The sequence below is a fragment of the Thamnophis elegans genome, chromosome 4 (assembly GCF_009769535.1).
Source record: "Thamnophis elegans isolate rThaEle1 chromosome 4, rThaEle1.pri, whole genome shotgun sequence".
Lineage (NCBI taxonomy): Eukaryota > Metazoa > Chordata > Lepidosauria > Squamata > Colubridae > Thamnophis > Thamnophis elegans.
In genome coordinates, this window is record NC_045544.1 from 64,170,032 (window position 1) to 64,195,257 (window position 25,226).

Genomic DNA, 25,226 nt, shown 5'->3' on the forward strand with positions numbered 1-25,226 from the left:
CACACACACATACACCAATTATTATGATTAAACATTCATTGAGTATAGCTATTATTACATCCTTTTTATATGAAGCATACTAAATTTAAAGTAAATTATATTATGGCGTTTCATACATCATCCTGAAATCATCCAATGAATATTACATCTTTATATTCTATTCTATTTTATATTCTAATATAAAAATTTTATTATCAATCTAGTATATATAAAGCATTATTATCATTGTTAATCATTTATTTGACTATAACTATTATTACTTTGTCTTATACATAGTACTCAAGTTTAACTAAGTTTGACTTAATTTTATTGTGACATTTCATTTCATCATCCTGTTATCCTTCCAGTAGTTAGTGCAGTCCAATATCTCTTGCCATTTGTAGAATCTGTATTCTAAGTGTTTTCTGATAAGTCTTATGTGGACTTCTCTTGCAACTTGTGTTCATTCCTATATTATAGAGAGTCGAAACCTCCATCGTTCCTTCCCCTCAGCTACCTTTAGTTATCACTGGTGCTTCTTGCCAAAATTACTCTCATTGTTTCTGCCAATTTTTTTCCCTTTCTTCATTATGTTTTGAAGTCTGAGATAGAGTTCCAGTTCATCAATCTCTCCTTTCAGTATTTCACACATATCATTTCCTCCACTCTCCGTTTGCTGTCAGTGTCAACAATTTTCTTATCACTTTGTTCATATTTTTCTGCAATATTTTTTCGGAACTCTGTCCTCAAGTTCATCATTGTTTGTAATATTCTGAACTCTTCCCTCCATTCTTTCTGTATTTTGTTCTATAATCTCAAATCTCTATCAATTCTCTCTGTGCTTATTAGTTTAACTTTTGAATTTTCTAGCATATTATTTGTAATGTTAATTCCTTTTCTTCTTCATGTTGCACAATTTTTTCCAGGTTGTAAACACCGCCCACTTAAGACATCCAAGGTTTTTTTTTGCTAGGTTTCAAACAAATTCAGTGTAATCTTTCAAGTCAAGGCTTTCTCTTTACTCCAAAGAGCAGGTGGCAGTGTTACTTATTTTCTTCTGCTTTTACCTATTTCTCTAATCTCCGAACTCAAAAAGAAGAGAAAAAATGCTTAAAAGTTATGATCCAGCTGAGCCTTGAGAGGAAAGAGAATTTCAATCCACAAACACAAAAAAATGGAAAAAAAATAGAAGAAGAAGGGGGGGGGGAGACCAGTCCAATTTTAAAAGGAAGACGATTTGTAAAAATTCCCATCATAGAAGAAATGAAATTAAAGTGAAAAAGATAACACAATAGTTTTAATCCAGGCTTAATCTCACTTCAATAAAATCTTCAATTTTAATTTAACTCTAAATCTTTTTGGGTGGTTCTCTTCTCTAATAGTAAAATTTTTCTCACCATTTCCCGACAAACTCTATCTCCTCTTCTGCTTCCATTTCAGGGGTCTGTCCCAACCTTCTGCAGCCTCAATGGCTGCTTCTCTGTAGCCAGAAAAAAGAGCTTCTCCTGGATCGATCAGGGGCTTTGCGAAGCCCCTGAGATCAGCAGGACATGCCCTTCTCTGTCACCATCTCTGCAGGATGGTTTAGGTCCAAAAAGAACTGTCCAACAACAGAGATATCGACAGGAATCCTGGAGCTCCAAGATTGCATGTCGTATCGTAGCGACGTCAACCCTGCCCTCCCTCATGTAATAAACTCTTGAGTGGGACCAGGAGATGTGATTCTCTATTGCTGTGCCTACTTTTTGGAACAGCTTTTCTTCCAAGGCTCAGATAAACCCAAACCTGCTTGACTTTCAGAAAGTATACCTTAGGCACTCAGTTGGAGAAGAGTGTCAGCAGAAGAGCAGCCACATACAAAAGGTATTGCAATGACTTAAGAGAAAATGATAGATGATCTGACTTAAGAAAGATAGCATGCCAACTAAAGCTAAGTAGAAGCAGGCTAGCTATGAATCTTATATTTTATAAGAAACATAGCTTCATTCACAATAGATTTAACTTGCCAATATTTCAATAATAATTTCAGAGAACTCATGAAAATGTTTTTTCCTCTGTCACATGTTTTATCACAACTAGAACCTATGCCAATGGCTTTGAGCCATTTTCCAAAGTCCTTCAAACCTAGTTGTTTGTTCTATATCCTTGGGTTCAAAGAAGTGGGAGTTGGCTGTCTGTGTAGCATCATTAGTCCTGAGCCTGGTAATATTGCAATCTGAAAATCTCATCACTTCCCCCTACTTTAAATAGGTTCTCTGGTTTAGATCATTGAGATCTGCCCAACAAGATGCTGTTACATAAAGGAAAAAACCATTTGATAGGGAGAAAAATCAGAAAAGTGTGAGTAGTTTCCACAGACCTTGGAAAGAATTGCTTCATTTATAATACAGCATTTTAATTCTGCGTAGAATTGAGTTTCTTAACTTTAAATGGCTTGGGAGATTTCAAAGAGGCATGATATTATAATTGAGTATTCTTGGAAATCCAATCTGTCCCATTGATTCATTGTACAGTTGTTCGCAAAACATAAGCTGGCTGTTGAAACATCTGGTTCCTAATTTTATAAGCCATTCTCAATAATAAAACCACAAGCTCTCACACTGTTCTAAATCTATAATGGCCTAAGAAATGGCATACTTTCAGAGAGCCACAGAAAAAGCATCAGTAAATCCCTTCTTCTCCATCTGCTGCCTGGATTATCAATCCTCTTCCTCTCCAATTTGAAGGATCTTCCCCACTTAGAATTGGCACATTTCAAAGATTTTCCAACCAACAAATGTAATGGGATTGGAGAATAGCTTTTGCAACTCACTTGTGCAAACCTGCAAATCAAGCAGTAAACTCTAACATGCTTTTGAAAGTAGAAAACAGTATCAATAGAGTTAAAAAAATATGCATATAATATTATCATGGCAAGAAATATGTTCTTATTGTAGGAAGAATGCTCATCTTAACATACTTGAATAGGTGTGTTCATATATTTAAAGATTCTTTGGACTTGCATCATTAACTTGTTCAACAGTACCTGTATGTATGTATGTATGTATGTATGTATGTATGTATGTATACATACATACATACATACATACATACATACATACACAAACAGGTACTGTTGAACATATATATATATATATATATATATATATATATATATATATATATATATAATATATATATATATATCTATATATATATATAGGCAATTTAGGGATATTTGGATTCCTATCCATATGGTTTGAAAACCCACAGCCAGTTATTAAAAGCACGATGTACGATGTGTGTGTAATCAATCCAAATTTAATTTGTGATGTAAGCTAGTTTATTGAATGTGTTTTTATTTCAATATCAGAAACCAAGTAACAAGTACAGCATAAACATCTCTAAATAGATAATAATTATTTGCTTTAACAATTCTAGTTTTTACAAAACAACTGAACTGAACACAACACAGAGAGAGAAGAGAGGGGGGAAACAGAAGCATATATTCATTCATTCACATTCATCTGTTTCACTAAGTCCATTAAATATAACCAGCTGAAAAGATATCTGCTTAATGTTGGCTTTATCACCAGTCACTTAAAGCAATGCGGGTATGGCTCTAAGAAGATGCGACAGAAGTGTGTCATGACAAATTAACCCTTCCTCTGATTTTATGAATTGAAATTTTGATGGAAGTGCTCCTAAATTCAATTCCTGACATTGTCGAACAGAAGAACAAGTCTTATTTGTCTCTTTGATCTGGTAGAGAATACAGCTCGGTCCACTGAAGTACATAATGTCTATGGCTCTTTTCATGTTTTCTTATGTGCAAATGGTAATTACCATAGCAATATTGGCCAGCATTAATTTGCTGCAGAGATCAGGTAGAAGTATCCCATCTATATACAGAAAATGAAAATCTATGCATACTCAACACTGCACTAAGAAAATAATTTTCCATTGAAATATATATTAAATTGCATGAATTTATGGAGCAACCCATTTATCGTTGGTTTCTACACCTATGATGCCTGTGTCCAGCCATAGATCACTCCACAATCACCAACACACAGAGACACAAGTGAGTTATTCCTATTTCTGTTTTGGTGTAGCTTCCTTTATGTTTGTGTTTGTATAAAACAAGTGATGCATTGTGATTCTGCAGGGGCACAGTGCTGACCATCATTGGAATGCTTATTCGTGGCTGCAGCAGAGTTCCTATGCGACTTTCATTTCTCAGGCTTTTAAAATGATTAACTGTTCCCACTAAACAGGTGTTCTCCTTGATTTTCTGGATCAGTCAGAGGCTGCCATGTCTCATAGAAGCAGCCTTTGTTAAAAGAAACTGCTTAAAAAAATTAAAAAGCCCAATCCTAGAACATCTCTGAAAATAGTTGCATATTCTATTGTAGACCAAAACATTTCTAGTGTTTATAAAACTGAAATTTGCTGTGGTCCAGAGTTGTGTTTATTTTTGAAGGTCATTCATTTCCCAGAGACAGACAGGTAAATTGATGAAATCAAGGTCACTTGGGAAGAAGGAGTATGCTGGGAGATTAAAAACTTGCCACATTCTCCACAGTGCAAACTTTGTTTTGTAGAATTCCTCAGCTGCTTGAGCTCTGGCCTGGAGATTTCTGCCGGCACCGGGGTGAATGCTTCATGTTGTTAGCTCTCGTTCATCTATAACTGTGGGGTGTCGTGGGGCAAGCTCGGCTTAATAGTTGTTTCTTGTAAGCCTGGAGCAAGGAGCGAGAATGAATGCGGTGGGGGAGTAGTTTCTAGCAATCACTCTTGCAAACTAAGAAATACAAATCCAATGTGCATTTTTTTGAGAAAACAGAAAACAATCCGTATTTTATGTGTACATTTACAAAATTATGGTTAGCACTACCAGATCAGGATTGCAAAAATCTGAATGCCTGCAAAGAATTATAATTTATTTATCTTTCTTTCCCATTTCAGGGAAAGAAAGAGATGTTTAAAGATAAATAAATGTTCCTCTTTGTGATTTGTACTAGAAATTAAGATTAAGCTTGCTGATCAACAGTACATTTTTACCTAGTAGTTATATTTTGGTATATTGTGTCCATGTTAGTGTGTGTGTGTGTGTGTGTGTGTGTGTGTGTACATGTGTGTACGTGTACATACGTACTAGATATCTTTCCTTCTTCCTGGAAGATTCATTTTATCCTAATGTTAAAAATGAGTCTTTCCTAAATCTGAGCCTCGTGAAATGCAGAGCCCTTAGCCTTTGCCTTTCCAAAATAGAGCAGAACTGTTCCATGGAGGGAGAGAATCTCCTCATCAAGTCTTGTAGATTTTTGTCTCTGGATAAGAGAAACTACTGTATCTTAAACAGCTACCATTAGTTATCAGTGGAATCCAAATAGATATAATTCAGAGTTAATTTGTTTCTTTTTGGACTCTTCACTTCAGATGAAACTTCCTACCTCCATAATTTTCTTGCTCTAGTCTGTGAAAATTATTTTCTTCCCAAGTAGTCCACTAATTGCTCACCCTCTTTCCCTAATTTCAAGTTCCTTCCATTATTTGTCCCACGACTGTAATCTCACCTAAACAGTGCTGAGCACATTTCACTCAAATCTGAGATACAAGATGGACATGTTTACAATTCTAATATTTCCATATATTATAGTCCAGGTTGGCTTTATCCTAAGGCCAAGTAGGCTGTGGCTTAGGGCATTAAAGTTTATGGAGCACCAACACTGCCCCTCCTTCCAAATCATTCTGAAAATACAAGTCTTTGGTGGGAGGTGAAACCATCAGTCAGTGTGCCCCAGAGGTGCCATATTGAGCCACTGCTGATTAGACTGCAGGGGTCTCCAACCTTGGTAACTTTAAGCCCGGACGACTTCAACTCCTAGAAGTTTTGCTGGCTGGGAAATTCTGGGAGTTGAAGTCTTCCAGGTTTAAAGTTGCCAAGCTTGGAGTCCCCTGGATTAGAGCACAACTCACTGGATTTATGATAAGAGGAATGAGCTTTTCCCGTTATGTCTCTTGGAATTGACTTGGCAGTTAATTCACCTACCCCGACTCTTTTTGGTGGGCCTTTCTTGTGTCTTCTTTAGTAAAAGTGCACTGGTGATAAGAAAGCTTAATCTTAGCTTTTAGTACAAATACACAAAGAGGGACATTTATTTCTTTTATTTATCTTTAAACCTGTCCTTCTTTCCCTGAAATGATTTGTTTTGATCTTTCCCGAGTCTCTTATACATTAATTATCCCCAATTCTTGCTCTGTTGAAAATTTTCTTATGTCAAGTGATTCGTAGAGAATGTTTTTGTAGGAATGCTCTTTGGAATGTGTGATAATTGCCAACATATTAAGCCAGAAAAGATAACATATGGTATGTGATCATCTTTTCCTCTAAACCCACTGTAACATAAAAGGAAAATACCATAAGATTTGCCTATTTTTGCCATTGATCAAGTGCTAGTAATAATAATCCAATTAATTGGTGGCCAGAGTTCCTAATCCACACATTTGGTGATCTTAGAAATTATAACTTTAAAACTGAAACCCTGTTAATATGGAAAGTTATTAGTTTGCTCAGAATATAGAAAAAAAGATATTAAGACACTAAGATCTTATATTCAGCATTATATCTGTCTGGAAAAAAGTCATTTAAGTAATCCATTATGTATTGCTATAATGTAACTGGATCTCCTTTCTGTAACTGGATCCAAGACAATTAGTAGTCAAAGTACACTTATAGTTCAGATGAAGTCGGCTGTACTTCAGGCTTCCTAACTAATAATTTAGAACTGTAATTACCATCCTCCCCCCACTCTCCCTTAATGTGATTCAATTGTGCTTCTGTCATTGCAAGTTATTCTAGAAGCTAAGAAGGGATTGCTCATTTCCTAGATACGTACCACACTGTGCACAAATTAGACACAGTGTCAGATACACATCTCAGATTATTTATTTCTGGTGGGTTTCACATAAATTCTTAAAGCTACTTGAGCATTAGTTTGTTGTGGCTTAATAAAGCAGACTATATTATATTTGGCTTGAGGGATTCATTCCATGAGATGCCAAGTTCCAAAGGCAGCTTTGAAAGCATTGCTGGGTTACACAGAGCTCTCTGTTAGTAGCTTAAAGAAGTAGTTCTGATGTGGGTGGATCAACAATTTTAGTAAAAGTAACTCCTGCCTAGTCATTAATGTCCCACTTGCCCAAGGTGCTGAAGTGCCCTCAAGCGAGGCATGCCACAAATCTTTCCCAAAGGGTTCACTGAATATTGGGTATTTTGTAGACTCTCCATCCTCAATTCATTTATTGCTTATACTAGGAGAGGATTGTAAATACCATTTTCTTAATAATTATTTCTCTTTTTATTGGTCATTATTTCACATTTTCCTATTAACAGAGACAACCACCGCAAGGTTATAATCTCAGACACTTATGTTTCCTGCCAGATGTGGGAGGAAATATTGATGCTAACACAAGTCAAGCTATATTTTTGTCATGCCAGGTTCCATTCCACGGTGGTAACGACATGTCCTAATAGTCACTTCCAGGCATGACTGCAATATGGTTTTCCCATAATTTCAATTTATAAGCCTCTGTTTAAACAATTGTATAAAAACACATTGAAATTGGGTCTGTTTGGTTAGTTTGAGTTATCATTTTTTAAAAAAAATTCTGATGGTGATATTTTAAAAATGCTACTAGTCTAATTTTAGCCTTTGGAGATTATGCCCCAATCCCCCAAAAAACACATAAACGTTTGGCTCTTATTTGTTGAAGAATTCTTTTGGGCCAGATAATTCATCTTGTCCTGCCCCATGGTATACTGCCAACCTCTCTTGAAAACACTTTGTAATATACGAAGTGTAATATAGCAGTGAAGAGTTTTTCTCTTCAAAGAAGAAAAAAGAAAACATACTGAATTTAGAAAAGCCCAAGCAAATTAGCAATTTAATATCTATATAATATTTTTAATTGAGCATTTGCATCAAAGTTTCTTTTCTTTCTTATTGAGATATCACATAAGAAAGTGCATGTACGTAGCATTTACTGTAGTCATAGATTTTATAAATGTTCAAGCAAGCAAGTTTTCTTCCTACTTAATTTTGCTTGCAGGAATGCATATTTGGAAATAGAGAATTACGGTTAAGGCCAAGTCTAAGTATCTGAGAGTTGGCCGGAGATAGGCTGGTGCATGTACCAACCACCTGAGATACTTTTCTTCCATGAGACTTGTGGCAGTGAAAAATTTGCAGAATCCGGCCAAATTGAGGAGTGTTTTTCTGGGCTCTGGAACTTTTCTGGTTGCAAAGGCATGTAGTTGGACTTAGGGCTGAATGTTGCAGCCACTGCAATTAGGCATATCCACCATTTTACTTCTAGAAAAATAACTACTGTAGGAGTTGTTCTATGGACATGTCAACAAATAAACTGGACCAGACTTTGGAAAGGCTGTTGGGATTGACTGTCTTCCAAAGATATATCCTAAAAAACAATTATGGAGCACTGAGAAGAAATGCAGAAGATTTCAGGAATGTGTGGAGTTGAGCACTGGTGTTATTTGAGAAGGAGAGAGGAAGTGGATTCTTTTGGTGAGAGGTGGAGATATTTGGGTAGAAGTATAGAGTTAATTCCTCTCAACCTAGGCAAAAGTGGAATTTGAAAGGGTTGAGAAAAGAAATTGTACCGAAGATTGCAGGTCATAATTTGGTGTGTGGATGATTGTACCAAGTTACCAAGTACTCTGGAAAGCAAAGTACTCTGGGTTAATTGTTGGGGTGTGGTGGAGAATTGTGAAATAGATGTCTAGAATATATTTCCCCAGGGTAATAATGGAAGTCTGGGAAATGGGAGGGGATTTGAAAAAGGAATGAAGATTGGGGAAGTTGGCAGAGGGACATTTGGCAGAAGGCAAATGACAGGCCACTCCAGGGAAAGGGGTTTAATCATTTGAGCTCAATTCTCAACAAGTTCCCTTGCCGAAGTTTAATGAAGTTAAAACATAACAAACTAACCAAGAAAACATAATGTAGGAAAGTGCCAGCCATCATTTAAAACAATAAAGCCACTTATTTATTTTAATGCCACTTTTATTATATTTATACATAACTGGAGGCAGCAAACATATCTAATACTTCTTTCTCCTATTTTCTGCACAACAACAACCCTGTTGAAGTTGGTTGAGCTAAGACAGAGTGATTGTCCCCAAGTCACCAGCTAGTTTTCATGCTTATAGCAGGACTAAAACTCAGTCTTATGATTTCTAGCCTGGGATGTGAAGCACTAGAGGATTCACTAAGCTTTCAGTTCCCTGAAAGAAGTGGACTATGTGAATCTTTTTGGGTCAGATTTCAGGTCTGTAACTCTGGTGGAAATGGAATAGAGTGTGGGGTCCTTAGTGCTTTTGGACGTGGTTGTTTTCTTGCAGACATTCCATGACTTGTGTCAGGCCTGTCTTTTTTTTATCTTTGGCCTACCACACTTTCTATTATTCTAGTATACATTTTCTATTGTGGGAAAATGAGAGGGGAGATTATACAGAGTTAGATGATATATAGCCATACCAACATTTTTTCTAGAAAGCCAAGGTCTTTGTCTTTGCACTCTGCACCTGACTGGAACTGGATGGGTGGAACGGCCAGCATGGCAATGGAAGATTGGATCATGTGATGGACTTGTGGGCATGGGGGCAAGATCTTGAACTTTCAACTGGGTGGGGAAAACCGGGAAGCTTTAAGATTCGGGTTTTCCCAGATATGCCAACATGGCTCTCTTAATAAATTGGAACTTTGGGGAATGCTTTGATTTAATTTTGGATGCTATTTGAACCCTAACAATTTAACTAGGTAACATCATCAATTCCAAAATGGAGTGGGGTTTGCTCTCTGTTTATATACGAATGGCTTGCTCTGTCAGTGGGAGTGGGAGTGTTCTTGATGGTTCATTGATTAGGCTGATGTTTAGAGAGTTGATAGTAAGTTGGGATAGAAATTATGCAATGTCTCCTATTTTTGCAGGATTTCTTACAACTTTTTGATGGCATTGGTATCCTATCACACTGTCTCCAGTACTGGGAAGTGAAAAGTAGTGTTTGCAGTAGATCTCCTTTTTTCAATGTGAGAGATTCTAGTCAGTGTTAGTGTGGGGAGAGATCACATCTTTATGGTGGAATACTGCATAGTTTGATACTCTCAAAACCTCTTATTTAAATCTATATGAAGGTGCTGCGTTAGGTCGCATTTTAGCTTGGCCTCTTTGCAAATGATGCTTTTGAGTTTGTAAGCTCAAGTTGAACTGGAAATACAGTAGATGTTATATCCTGGTCCTGGTGCTGTTAGAATCTGGATGGAGAAAATTAAACTCCGACTCAACATAAGGAAGGTAGAAGTTGGTTGTATTCTATTTTCAGAGATATACTATCTTTGGTAGATAATGAAATTGCATTTCTTTGTGTACAACTGGTTTTTAATCTGAGGGCTCTCCTACATCTGGAGCTTCTGCTCATGGGGAGGGGCAGCTGTGGCCAATAAGGCTTTTTTATAGTTACCTAAGGGTTCACAGATTATGATTATTCCTGCTTATAGTACTGTTGCTTTAATCTTCTCCTGCTTTGCTTTATTGCAACTTTCTGTACATGGGGATGTACTTGAAGACCACCTGGGTACTGGGTTGAGAATGCAGCAGTCTGAGCAGTGATGGGAATGTCAAATTCTCTCACATAACACATGTGCTTAAGGGCTGCAATTTGCTACTGGGTGCAGTTCAAGCTTCTCACTTAAATGGCTCAGGACCGGTTACCTATACAACTATCATCTTCAGACCCTTCCTTCCTTCACCCAATAAGGTCAGGAAAGATAGGCTTATTCAGGCTCTCTTGTCTTAGGAATTGTTTTCAAAGAAAGTTTTAAGACAAATTCTGATAGAATGAAGACAAGGAATGAGACCCGTTTTATGAGTTGTGTTTTGATTTTTGAATGTCCCTTGCATACTGAGCATTTTTGTAATTGTACTTGTAATTGTTGATGGTTATCTTGTTTGGTTGTTTTTTGTTTAACTTTTAGTAACAAAGGAAATGTTAAGCAACTCAGAGGTCTTCTTGGCTTCAGGGGAAAAAAAGCCCTAGTCCAGTAGGTAAACAAACAAAATTTCCAGAAAATTTTGCTGATTTCAGTGGGAAATCCTGTATTTCAGACAGCTGTCAGCTAGACAAGATGCTAAACCAATTGTTGCAATTTATTGAACCTTCAGTGAAAATATACTTCCTTCAGCTTATAGGACAGGTGGCTTACCCAATGGATGGGGAATGGAATGGAGTTTAGCTAATTCTCCTTTTCCCTTGTAGGAAATTATTATAATTATCATTTACTTAATATAAATAATGGTTACTTACCTTACTTTACATAAGACAAGTTTACTTACCATAAGGAAAAAAAGGTTTCATTACAAACTCTAAGGGTGTTTTAAAATACTTGTTTCAATGCCAGCAGAATTTAGTTCCATTGATAGTTTGATCTAGGTAATTGTACTGAGGGAAGAGAGGTGGAAAAATCCTATTGAAGGTGAGGTTTTTTTTTAAAAAAATGAATTTAAATGTCTTTACTGTACAATAGTGTGCAACAATCTTATTTCTTCGTTCTTTGACTTATGCAGTACATGAGAACTTTTGGGAGCTGTACTCCAAACTATGTGGAAACCACATCATCTACTCTGATTAAAAAAGAATATTTCTGAGAATCCAGCACATTTCAATGGTTTATGAGTCAGAGAGAGCCATTAAAAATCCATTAAGCATAATTTGGTTTGAGAAGGTTGTATGAATTGAAAATTTATCCAGAAATATAACACAATCTTCTTATTGCGGTTAATAGAAAATTCGTATCAGTTTCTAGATGAAATAGAATAAGGTCAAGATTATACGTAGACCAAAAATTAATATCAACAGTAAAGGAATTTGCCACAAACACTCCAATCCCCACATATTTACAAATATTTCAAGCCTTAACATAATGTGAAGATTGAGTTCTTCAAAAACAGGCCAAAACCCTCTTTAATTCTGGAAATATGAATTATTGGTAGTGGTGGCAGAAATTTTTAGTCTAATAGTTGTCCAGTTTTTACTGGCAGAAAAATAAAATAGTTCAAGCTTGGGACATTTTGAGGATGGCCAAAGTATTTTTTCTCTCTTCACACTTGGAATGGAGCATTTAGGTATATATACATATGTGTGTGTGTGTGTGTGTGTGTGTGTTTATTTGTGCTGATAAATATATTGTTGTACTTGTGCTGATAAATAAATAAATAAAGGGAGATATATATATATATATATATATATATATATATATATATATATATATATATATATATATATATATATATATATATATATATATGTTTTCTGAGGTTTTCGCGGGTGTTAGTATGTAGGTCTCTAGTTGTTCGGGAGAAAACCCACGCGGGAGAAATAAATTTACTCAATATATATATTGAGTATATTTGTAGCCCAGGGTTGAAATGAGGGGTCCTTGGTGCTCTCTGTGCTTCGTTGCCTTCTTGCAGATGTTTCATTACATCAGTGCTACTGATGATGTTACCTAGTTTGGGTAATGAAACATGTGCAAGAAAACAATCAAGTTCAGAGAGCATCAGAATTAATATCCTTTGGAAAAAGTAGACTTGCTTCAGCATACAAATTATGTGACTGATGTAAATGTTGTCTAAGGGATTCTCAATCATCCAGGTCATGGTTGTCCCAAAGGTGTTTTTTCCAAAAGGCAACTGGACTTTCTTGTTATTGTTATTTTCTTTAAAACATTCTGATTCTCATGCAACAAGCTTCTTCAGTTCTAACTAACTGGTGGGGGATGGTGGGGATTTCCCACCAGTCATTTAGAATTGAGGAAATTTGGTGGATGAGAAATAAAATGTATTCAAGGGGGGGGGGGGGAAACCCAAGAAATTCTAATTGCCTTTTGGAAAAAGCTCCTTTGTGATTGATACGAAGACCAGGAGAGTTTTTATCATGGAATCCCCTATTCACACAGTCATTGTTCATACAAAATTGGTGTTAGTATGAACATGGTTTCTCCACAGGAACCTCTATTCAATATCATGCACATGACAGCCATATAATGTTTGAGTTTTCAGCAGAATACTTTGAACATGATGTGTAGCCAAAGGCCTATATGTTACATGGTCTGTATAACATTGGAAAACCTAGTATTATAGAGTTGAAAGCTGAGGTGAAGTGTTTGTATATATTCTTGTCATGTGATATGCCTTGGTTGGACCCAGATTTGTATGGTTCATTTTCTGTTTAAATGGAAAACATACTTGCGGGCAAAACTATTTCTAAAGTAAACACTTAATTCTGTGTTACATCGTTGAACCTGCAGTGTAACATTATGTGGTTTCAACTTCAACCTTTTCACAAGAAATAATTTATGTAAGCTGTCAAAGCCATACAATATAGGTGATTGTGGGGTAAAAAAAGAAGAAATTGAAGAAAAAAAAATGGTGCATTAACAATATTTTTTGACAAGCTCTCTTTCTGGCCTTTTCTTGCCTGTATAAAAGAATTCACTGAAGGTAAATTATTCATGACATCACCTTAGATTTCTCCCCAGCTTTTATTCCCAGCCTGTTAAAATTAATCACAACGGGAAACTAAGAAGAATACTTCAGTGTTAGATAACACTTGAACAGAACAAAGATTCTACTGTGCAGTTGTTAGGGCACTCTCATTCACCAATATCGAACCTCAGGAGAGGACAACATTTGCCCTGTGTTGGCTTAAAGTTTGGTCTTTTTATGTTTTCACATCGGGTTAAGCAGCAGAGTAGCAAAATTTAGAATGACATTGCTTCTGTTTTGCTTACATGTCATTTTTCCACAAGGAGAATTCTATTACTTAAATACATCTCACTTATACGTGACATGCATTTCAGAAACCATACACAATTTTGTGAAAAGTGTTCTGTTCTTTTCTGAAGTGCATTTTCTTTATTGATTGGTTAACACCATGGAGGCTGCCCATAAGAGGCTGCACTCTAAAACCACAAGCAAGCTGTTAGACTAATACAGCTCACTTCTCCATAAATCAGTTTTGAAAGATTATTGCTAGACTAGTTGGATACCCGTGCTCCCCTCGAAACTAAGTGATCGGGCTTGATAAATCAACATTTACAGCTTGAAAATTAATGAGTAGTTATGATTGATCGATCTCTCCCCTCCCCTCCTTCAGGCTGTCCCCACAAAGGCTTCTCCTATCTTATTCCTTTTTCTCCCTCAGGCTTGCCCCACTGAGGCCTCTCTTATCTTATCCCTTTCTCTCCCTCAGTCTAACACCTTAGCATCAGAGCATTTTTCAGGTGGGGAGAGGGAGTAGAATGTCTAAACTCCCAGCCCACAATCTGGATGAGTCATGTGCTGGCTATGCCCATGCCCGAGTGGCAATTGGAACAGAGTTCTTTCAGGTGAGGAGGGGGAGTAGAACGTCTAACTCCTTAGCATCAGAGTGTGTTTGTTTTATTTGTGCTGATAAATAACAAAGGCAACAGTAAAAATGTTGGGTTTCTGTCTATATCTATATCTATATCTATATATCTATATCTATATCTATATCTATATCATCTATATCTATATGATCTATATCTATATCTATATCTATCTAATCTATATCTATATCTATCTATATCTATATCTATATCTATATCTATCTATATCTATCTATCTATCTATCTATCTATCTATCTATCTATCATATATATATATATATATATATATATATATATATATATATATATATATATATATATATATATATAATATTTTTGTTAATTATGTGCATGAATTTTCAGTAAATGATTGTGAAGACTAAATAGATCCTGCCTTTATAGAAAAGACTGTCAATTTTGCTCCGAAGAGGTACAACATTTACCAGTAGCATGTGCCTTGAGTATCAAACCCACAAAAGTCAAGAAAATTCTGACCTATATTTTATAGGTTATCTACTATATGAGCTGCAAGAAAGATTAATGAAATCCTGGCAAGAGAGTGCTATGGATTAGGCTCAGTGAGGCAAGCGGTGGCTTGTGCTGATTTAGCTCCAATCCAATCCTGTCCCAAGGGAGTTTGGCAGAACTGGCCAACTCTACCTGATTTGCCAGGAAACCTTCACCCCACCCCTGGCAATGCCAAGTTCCTATTGTACAGAAGGAACATTCGGCGTCAGACATACTGTCTGTTCAGAGATGTTAGTGATAGATTTAGAGAGTTCCACTGTAACTCAACCATTTGTAGTTCTTAGATGGGTCTGCTTTCAAAAATAAAATGTCAGCTTTTTGGTTCTCTCATTTCCATCTGAATGCACCTGGTTGAATCTGTAAGAGCCTACAACCTTGGTAGTGGAGGAGTGTGTCCCACCAGAGTTTTCACAAAATTACCTTTTACCAAAACATTAACATCTTTTTGGCCCTATCCTAAATGGTGCCAAGACATACTTTGGTAAATAAGCAACATACTGCAATTTATTTAAGCAAGCAGACATCAGTTTGAAATATTTATGCTTTAAAGACTTTGTCTTTTGCAATAGTCTGAAGATGTAATGGCATGCACACATCTGCCCAAAGCTATGTGAACTTTTGATTAAATCTATACTGCCTTCTGTTTCATTTTCCTGCTTTAGCTGCTGTGTGGTTTTCGGTATGTAGGTTTATAGAGAGGTTTTATTACTGATAAAATAATTTATTGTTTAAAAATTGCACAAATAAAAACATCATATTTACTTGAAAAGAAGATAGTCTTGAATTTAAGAGAAACACACAGTCCAACCCAACAAGATTGGAAATAAAAATTATTCTTCCCTTGCTCATCCAGGGTCAACCAACTCCATCTATCTGGGAAATTTCTATTCCAGCCAATAAACGTTTGTTTTACTTACACTTACACAAACTCTTATTCACATTTATAAGTATGTACATGGCAGTTAAAATCCACACTTTAAAAAAAAGACAAAACAGAAGAAGAAATGGTTTGTAGTGTTGGAATTAATGACTTCTAGTTAAGTACTGAAAAAAATATTTATTTTATAAGTTTAATTGATTCTCTATATGCATATTCCAACCAAATACTCTCACAAATCCCTGTCACACATAGACACACACAAGTCCCTCTGCGTCCCGAGGTGGCGCAGTGGTTAAATGCAGCACTGCAGGCTATTTCAGCTGACTGCTAGATCAGCAGCTCAGCGGTTCAAATCTCACCGGCTCAGGGTTGACTCAGCCTTCCATCCTTCCGAGGTGGGTAAAATGAGGACCCAGATTGTTGTTGGGGGCAATATGCTGACTCTGTAAACCGCTTAGAGAGGGCTGAAAGCCCTATGAAGCGGTATATAAAAATCTGCTATTGCTATTGATATTTAGCAGAAAAACTCAGAGGGAAGAAAATAAAAGGATGGAGATGGGGATAAGGTAAAAAGAAAAGGGATGGTGGTAGTGGTGGAACCTGAACTGGATGACGATGAAGAGTTAACTGAACAACCAGCACCAAATAAAAATGTGGGAGAAACTCCAAATGTCATCTATAGATTGAACCATTTGAAGGACAAAGTTCTCTAGGATTAAAAAGGGACAGATGGAGTTCTTGAGCAAACAGAATATGAAGATTCCTCATCATGGAAATTGGGTTGAGATTACATCAAATATGTCTTTGTGGTGTCATCAAAACCACACCGATGCAAGAAATTATATAAAATTTCTGTTAGACTCAGTTAAAATTATCTTTGGCAACATTATAATTTCAATAACTTGAGCAGCTTCATTTTGTAAAATTATGAACAACTTCTCTGTTCTATGGAAGTTCTCTGAACCTGAAATGATTCACCCAGGGTCAGATTTGGAGCAGTCCTAAAATGCAATGCCATGATCTCCCTTTTCCAGCTCAACTGCAGCTCTCCAATAAAAGCAAACTGAATTAATGCAAACCATAAAGGATAGCGTTCTTTTTCCATTTTAGGTTGTCCTGGTGCCAAAAAGAATGAATTTCTGACCAGTGTCCTAGATGCACTTTCCACAGATATGGTGCATGCTGTTTCTGATCCTGCAGTATCTTCCAGCAGGTGAGTTCTTCTTTCCCAAAAAGGAGTGGGAATTTGCTCCTTTTTGCAAAACCTGTGCAGGATTTTGCGGTCGGACAAACTATTTTCACTTCTCTGACTGGTTCTGTGGTGTTTATCAGCATTCCCTTGCTGATTATAGGCCTTTGTCTTTTGAACATTCACTGATAATCCATTTGAAATGGCTGAAAAATATTGGTGCAATAATAGAAATTAAAGAAATAATTCCTTTAAAATAAGAACTGCATTTTACACAATAACATCTCACGTTTTTGTTGTTTTTAGTATCTGTAATAGACATTTCATCTATCATACATAAAATAATAGTACAAATTTGTTCCATATAAGCACAAAGCTTAGAGGTGGCGCAGTGGTTAAATGCAGCACTGCAGGCTACTGCTAGATCAGCAGGTCAGCGGTTCAAATCTCACCGGCTCAGGGTTGACTCAGCCTTCCATCCTTCCGAGGTGGGTAAAATGAGGACCCAGATTGTTGGGGGCAATATGCTGACTCTCTGTAAACCGCTTAGAGAGGCCTGAAAGGCCTATGAAGCGGTATATAAGTCTACTGCTATTGCTATTGCTATTGCTATTTTTGATGCAGCAAACTTGAATATAAAGTATCAGATCTTGTATGGATTACATACAAGGGTTTTTCTCCTGCTGTTTTTATTCTGTTGTTATTTTATTCTGCTGTTATATACTGTTCAAAACTGTTTGGATTAGAGTGGCATAGAAATGTCAGCAGTAAAATAAAATTTAGCAAAGCACAGTCCTGATTAGAATTACTTATAATAAAATGCTTTGAAAGCAAAGCAACTTAATCTGCTCATGACTAACTCAATTTTGACCAGATTGAATGGGAAGTACTCTTAGTTGGGTCTGGGCCATAGGAGTATGGAAATTAAAAATCCCAGACTCTATTCTGGAAGAGTGGTGGGTAAGAAGACAAACTTGGGTCTACTAGTACATCTCTGTGTGTTTTGTAGAAGGTTGGCCAGGATTTCTGTGTAACATCCAGAATCCACCAGTTTAAAACAAACTCACTGACATAATTAATTATGAGTTCAAATCTTAAATAAGATTAAATCTGCGTTTAACTTTCTGCCTGCCAACTGTCAAATAACAAAACACTTTCAAAAATTAAGTTGTTGAAAAAAGGGTGGCTAGAGAAAAACCAAACTCAAATATTTTTACATGAAGGTGCATGCATTTCTGTTGCAGCCCTGTACTTTGAAAGTCCCTTTTTGAGACTAAGTTACTGCCCATCCTGAAGGCTTTCTGGAGATTGGTAAAACTGAGTTTAGGGAGGGATGAGGCGATGCCATCTGTTGTTTCTATTATAGATTTGGATTTGTGTGCATTATTTCAGTTTTAATTGTGTTTTTAAAATTTTTGTTGTTATTGTAAACCATTGGGAATCCTAGTAGGTTATCGTGGGGAGAGAGAGGGAGGGAGGGAGAGAGAGAGATGTATTGACAAACAGTACATTCTAGATGTTTTAGTAGCCCCATTAATACCTGGAAACTTAAGAACCTTAAGAGTTGCAATGGACAAAGTGAAATTAACAATTCAATTTAATTTGGAATGAAAACTAGAATAAAAGTTAGTATTGTGTGTGTGTGTGTGTGTGTGTGTGTGTGTGTATGTATGTATGTATATATATACACACTGTAGAATGAAGAAATGAAATATTCAGACTTGAAAATCAGTGGGTCCAGATTTTAAGAAACGTAAAAAGTAAAAAAAATATTGTTTTCTTCAATGATATTTTTAAAAAGTTGCAAATCGTATTTTTTTGTGCTGGCATTATGAATATGAATTGGTTTTGTCCAGCCATAGCTTTGTTTTGATTTCAAATCATAACATATATTAAAATATTATTATCAAAAAGCTATAATAGTTAAAGATGTAAATGTCATGCTAAACTTTAGTATGGATTTTGCCATTTTATGAAAAACTTTATGATAATCTTAGTGATTAGAAAGAAATAGCCTCCTGATATTAAGGAAAATGTTCAAGATACTCTATGAGTTAGATGTTTTTTAAAAGTCTTTATATTCAAAAATGGATGGGAGATGGAACAATCTGTTTTTATTTCATCTTGATTCAATAGCTAGCCTAAAGACAACTATTTCCATATTGATACTAAATTGATATTATGTGGATCTTTTTTGTTTTTTATTATTAGGTTCTTAATATTTTTATTAGTTTATTTTAATCACTGTAATATATGCAAGTTCTTTTTTATTGTATAACCACTACAGTACTGAATGTTTTTTCTGTTAATATAGTTTATCTTTCACTGTTTAAAAAAAAATTAAGTTTGATTTAAGAAGGAAGGGAGGGAGAAATATTTTAGCAGTAAAAGTCCTGCAAAACTGGTTTATTTAAGTTGAATTCAAACTCTTATTTCCCAATGAAGATGTCTTGAAACCATATTAATTTTATATCCACAATTCACTTAGTTATTTACAGTACAATAATTTGTGTTTAGGACTAAAAAAAACAACAGAATTGAGACATAGGTCACAGTGACTGGCAAATGTGATCTAAAAAAGCCAAGACAATGAAAACATTTTTTTTTATTCAGCACAAGCTTATAATATGGAAATTAGACGTATTGATGCATGTGATAACCCATTTGCTTTAATAACATTAAATGTTTAATCCTACACATGTATTCTAGAATTAGTCCTTCTGAGTGTAATAATAAAACTATATAGAACTGAAGGAAGTGTAGGCATAAAAGCAAACAATACAATCTTTTAAAATATTTTGAAAAGAAATTAACTTGAGATTTCCCATTTTTTTCCATACCAGTCATTCAAGAGTTTATGGGAAAGAAGACAAATGTTGGACAACCTCATCTGCAAAGACGTTTTTCTGCAGTTTATTGATTTTCCCATGTAACAGGATTATACATCTTATATTGTGTATTACCTCTTGGCAGGAGACAGTAATGAAGAGGAATGTAGTGCAGCTCTTAAACACTTAAACTAGATCCACAGAAATTGAGGCTCCAGGTCATTCTCCCCAAAGCTTTGAGTGAGACCCAGAGACCTCCAGAAGCTACTGTAAAAGTATTGCTTAGAATTGATCAAAAGAAAAAAATGTTTAAAGTATGAGCAATCATGTTTAATTAGGGAGCTAGTTTAGGATAGAAGTTTAGGCACCAGGCTAGAAACCAAGAAACCATGAATTACAGTCCTATCTTAGGCATGAAGCCATATGGATAACCTTGAGCTAGTCCCCCTTTCTCAGCCCTAGTAAGGAGGCAATGAAAGAACAACAGAGTTGAAAGGGACCTTGTAGTCCAACCCTTGCCCAAGCAGGAGTCCCTACACCATTTCTGACAAATGGCAATCCAGTCTCTTCTTGAAAACTTCCAGTGATGAAGCTCCCACAACTTCTGAAGGCAAGCCGTTCCATTAGTTGATTGTTCTGTCAGAAAATTTCTCCTTATTTCTTACGTGAATCTCTCCTTGATCAGTCTCAATCCATTGTTCCTTGTTTGGCCTTTGGGTGCTTTGGAAAATAGATTGTCTCCCTCCTCTCTGTGGCAGCCCTTCAAATATTGGAACACTGCTATCATGTCACCCCTGGTCCTTCTCTTCACTAGACTAGCCATGCTCAGTTCTTGCAACCATCTTTCATATGTTTAACCTCCAGGCCCCTAATCACCTTTGTTACTGTTCTCTGTACTCTTTCTAGGGTTTCAACATCTTTTTATGTTGTGGTGACCAAAACTGGATGCAGTATTCTAGGTGTTTTTTAGGTTTCTAGATATATTCTAAGGCTTTATAGAACATTACTAATACCTCACATAATCTTGATTCAGTCCCCCTGTTAATGCAATGTATGATTGTATTGCCTCTTTTTGGCTGCTGCCATATATTGCTGGCTTATATTTAATTGATTGTCCATTAGGATTCCAAGGTCCCTCTCACTGTTACTGCTATTAATCTGTACGTGTTCTTTTGTTTTTTCTTACTTAAGTGCAAGACTTTATTTTTGTCTACACTGAACTTCATTTTGTTAGATAGGACCCAAGCTTCAAGTCTGTCAAAATCCATCTGGATCTTGAGCCTATCATTTAGGGTGTTGGCTATTCCTGCCAGCTTAGTATCATCTGCAAATTTGATAAGTTCCCCTATGAAGATATTGAAGAGTACTGGGCCTAAGATGGAAACTTGCGGTAGCCCACTGCTTACTTCCCTCCATGTAGATGTAGCACTATTAAGGACTACTCATTAAGTCTGGTATGCAGCCAGTTACAAATCCTTCTGGTGGTGATGCCATATATCCCACTTTTTCTAGATTACCAAGAAGTAGGTTGTGGTTTACTTTACTGAAAAAATGACAAATGTCCCCAAAACTGTGCCAAGAAAAGTAGAGGAACTTGTCTAGGCAGTCACCAGAAGTCAACCCTGATCTGAAGACATACTCATGTGTGCACACACACAGTTATATTAATTGAACTGAATTTAAATATAAATAAAGTTAAAATCAGTTTTGTCCTAAATTCTACTTTCCAAGAAGTTACTCTGCCCTTTTCATCATTTAACCAATTATTGAACTCTTTCTTTTGTAGGCTTTCAGAACCAGATCCAAACCATACTCTGGAGGAAAGAGTTGTTCATTGGTATTTTAAACAACTGGATAAAAATGCTAGTGGTGACATCGGCAAAAAAGAAATCAAACCTTTTAAGAAATTGTTGAGGAAAAAATCCAAGCCCAAAAAATGTGTGAAAAAGTTTGTGGAATACTGTGATGTGAACAATGACAAATCTTTGACAGTTCCAGAATTAATGGGTTGTCTGGGTGTAACAAAAGAAGACAATAAAGCAGATACAAAGAAACGTCATAGTAAGTAGAATTCCTTACTATCTCTTGTACTACATAGCTCAGTTGTTATTTTTTTTAAAATGGCAACTTTAAGATGTTTGGAGTTCAACTCTCAGAATTTTCCAACCAGTATGCTTGGGATCAAACAAAGGATCAATGGTGGGTTCCTGCTGGTTCGGCCCAGTTCAGCCAAACTGATAGAAGCTTGGCGGCCTGTAACCAGCAGCAACCCAGGCCTGCCATGCCCCTGAACTGGTTCTCGCGCGGCACCATAGGCGGCGCCATCTTGTTTTTTGCTTCTGAACATGCACAGAACAATTTCAGTTGTACTGTGCATGCGCGCACAGCATGCATCAAGTGCATGCATGCACGAGAAGCGCCTCTGACCGAACCGGCAGTAGTCTCTGTCAGAACCCACCACTGAAAAGGATGTTTCCCAGCCAAGATAATATCTTCCTCTTGACTGTGAATTGTGCCTTTTGAGCTGCATATAAAATGGCATTTATCATTACAACATTTGAAGAAGAAATGGTAAAGACAGACATTAAAACAATTAAAAGCAAAATAAAATTTGAAAATGAGCAAAAGTCTAAAGGCAGAATGTTTTGGCAAGACATCTCATCAGGAATTCAGAAAAAGAACATGTACAAAAAATATGCTGTTCTTATCACACACTATTCAGCACCTTACTAAAAGTTAATGGTGTGTCATGAAATTTAACTGATAGTTATTAATTAAAAGAAATAAAAACCTTTAGAATTCTATAAAGCAAATAAAATTAGTAAAATATATGTACAAAATGAGCAAAGCTCCCGGTTTAGCCTAGCTGAATCTCTAATCTAGTTTCAGTCTGAGGTTTTGGTGGCTAAGTGGAAGAATTGCTTTATGATTAGGACTTTCCCCACAAGCCAAGCAAGATCATCAAATTTATAGCATCTAATTTGAGCCACGGTGGTGTAGTGGTTAGAGTGCAGTACTGCATGCTACTTTTGCTGCCTGCAATTTGGCAGTTCGAATCTAACCAGGCTCAAGGTTGATTCATCCTTCCATCCTTCCAAGGTGGGTAAAAAGAAGACCCAGATCGTTGGGGACAATAGGCTGACCACTCAGAGAGGGCTGTAAAGCACTGTAAGTGCTATTGCTAAGTGCTATTGCTAATTTTTGTTGCTAAGGAATAATCTAAATGCATATCTGAAAGGTTTAAAGTCTATTTAAATTGTTACATAGAATCCTGTTTACTCTCAGATAACTTCCTGTCTCCTTTGTCCTCAGCAATTCCAAGAAGACATGCTGAAAGTACTCCTTCTAATAGGCAGGTACGTATAAGAAGAGGGAGAAGGGAGAGAGAAAAGAACTTTTCCATTCTCTTGATAGCATTTGGAAGTTGCCTGGTTGGGCAACCACAGTGAAGTGAGAAAGTATTCAAAAATAACTACCAAAGTCACCTCTTCAAGGAGAGAAAATAGCTACCAACTTATATGTGATTATTTCTCATTTTCTGCCACTTTCTTGCCATTTACCTTCTCTAAACCAGTGAGAATTTAGTAAAGATTTTTCACGCCTTTGGAAAAGAATCCAGAAGAAACACAAACCACACCTTCCTACACCACTCATTGATTTAATCCCCTAAACATTTCTTACATTCTTGAGCAAGGTGGCCTGAAAAAAACCCAACTCTGGTAGAACTTGGAACTGCCCCAACCATTTATTTTGAGTATGTCATTGTTGCGGCTGTGAACATGTGACTTATTCTTCATTTCAATCCAAAACTGGCTTTATTTTTCTCCCCGCTGGCCTCCTCCAGCTTTCCGGTCATCTGATAACATGTAAAGGATATAGTGCAATAGTGCTATCTTTTCTCTCTTTTTCTTAAAGAATAATTTGATCCAATATTTCTGCTGACTCATTTGCAATTATTTTAAAAGCTCGTCCTGTGAAGTGATAGCCTTGAAATGGCCCTAGCTGTACAAACCATCTGTTGGCAGTTAACTGCTATAGCAATGGGAGGCCATAAAGGGTCCTCACAGATGCCGAAGGGGGCTTTCATTAGGAGAGCCCGCGCTTGAAAGGAAGGCTTTGGAATTGAATCTGCCTCACAAGAAACATTTTAAAAGGAACTACTTACCTTAAAGACAACAATCAGCTCTGTTTCCATTAGGGAATGGGCCACAAATGATCCAAGACTCAATACACACATTATGAAGTGGTAAATTGGAGCAATAGAGTTGTGGTCTGAAAATGCTTTCAGACTGCAGGTGAGAAGTCATGGTTTGAATGACCGCCATTCAGTAAACTAGCATTTATGAAAAAGGACTGTGTTAAAATATAATTGACCTGAGGGGGGGGATCTTTTCTGCATAAGATGATAGGGGAAAGCATTTATACCTGAGGTACCATGGCTGCTATTGTGAAGTGATGTGAGCCAGGAGATCTGAACTACTTCACTTTCACTATAGTTTGACTTCTGAGAGAGGTCTCATCCATACAAATATAGGACTGTGAATGGCAAATGCTGTACTGGATGCTGAAGGCTTTAGGATAGATTTATCTGTTCTCTGAAGAAGATCTGGAGAGCAACTGCCCTGGAGAAGGGCAGCTGCTCTGGAGAAAGAAAACAGCAAATGTGGGTTTCTCCCTGCTTCCTCTGATTCCACAGAATTGGAACCAGGACAACTGAAGTTAGATGGATGGAAGGCTGAAGAGGGCCAAATTTTTGTTATTGGAAAATGGAGTTTGATGCATGATATGATAGTGAATAGCTGTTAGGTGAGGTTATTCTGTTGTGTTGTAGCTGAACATCAATAAGATCATTGTTAGCTGGCTCTTGGTTGATGGGTGGGAAGCTAGGTTACTAAATGGACCAGAAAAGGAGGAGAAGATAAGAATAAGGAGAAGCCAGAGGAAGTATGGTAGCAAATGTTGGCATGGACTGGTTCATGGGAAGAGAGAAAATTACTGTAATCTGTGATCCATGGCTCCTTCTCAAGCCATAAACCAGATTCCTGGATTGGGAGAACCAGTAGTGGCGGTGTGGGAGGCTCCGCCTATCCGCTTCTGCGCATATGCAGAAGCATTGCATGCAAGGGCGCACACAAGCGAATTGGTAGTAAAAAAATATGGAAACCCACCATTGATCTATGGAATGTCAGCCAACTGTAGTGTTAATGCGGCTCAACTCTCTTAGGAAAATATAGGCCAGAATAATTGATTGATGTATCTAGCAATAACTTGGTTGAACATTTCATGGAAATTACCACTCGCATTTGCTTTCAGTTGGAAGCCAGATAGGTGAAATCCATTGAGATTGGAGA

General features: G+C 36.6%; 1 protein-coding gene across 3 annotated transcripts in view; it reads left to right on the plus strand.

Annotated features, from left to right (window-relative positions):
- SMOC2 (SPARC related modular calcium binding 2) overlaps nt 1–25,226 on the plus strand; it is a 140,399-nt gene that overhangs the window by 109,779 nt on the left and 5,394 nt on the right. For all 3 annotated transcript variants that reach the window (XM_032216926.1, XM_032216927.1, XM_032216928.1), the window contains 3 exons: nt 16,969–17,071; nt 21,662–21,936; nt 23,188–23,231. In XM_032216926.1, the coding sequence (XP_032072817.1) occupies nt 16,969–17,071; nt 21,662–21,936; nt 23,188–23,231 (422 nt within the window). The remainder of the gene's footprint in view (nt 1–16,968; nt 17,072–21,661; nt 21,937–23,187; nt 23,232–25,226) is intronic.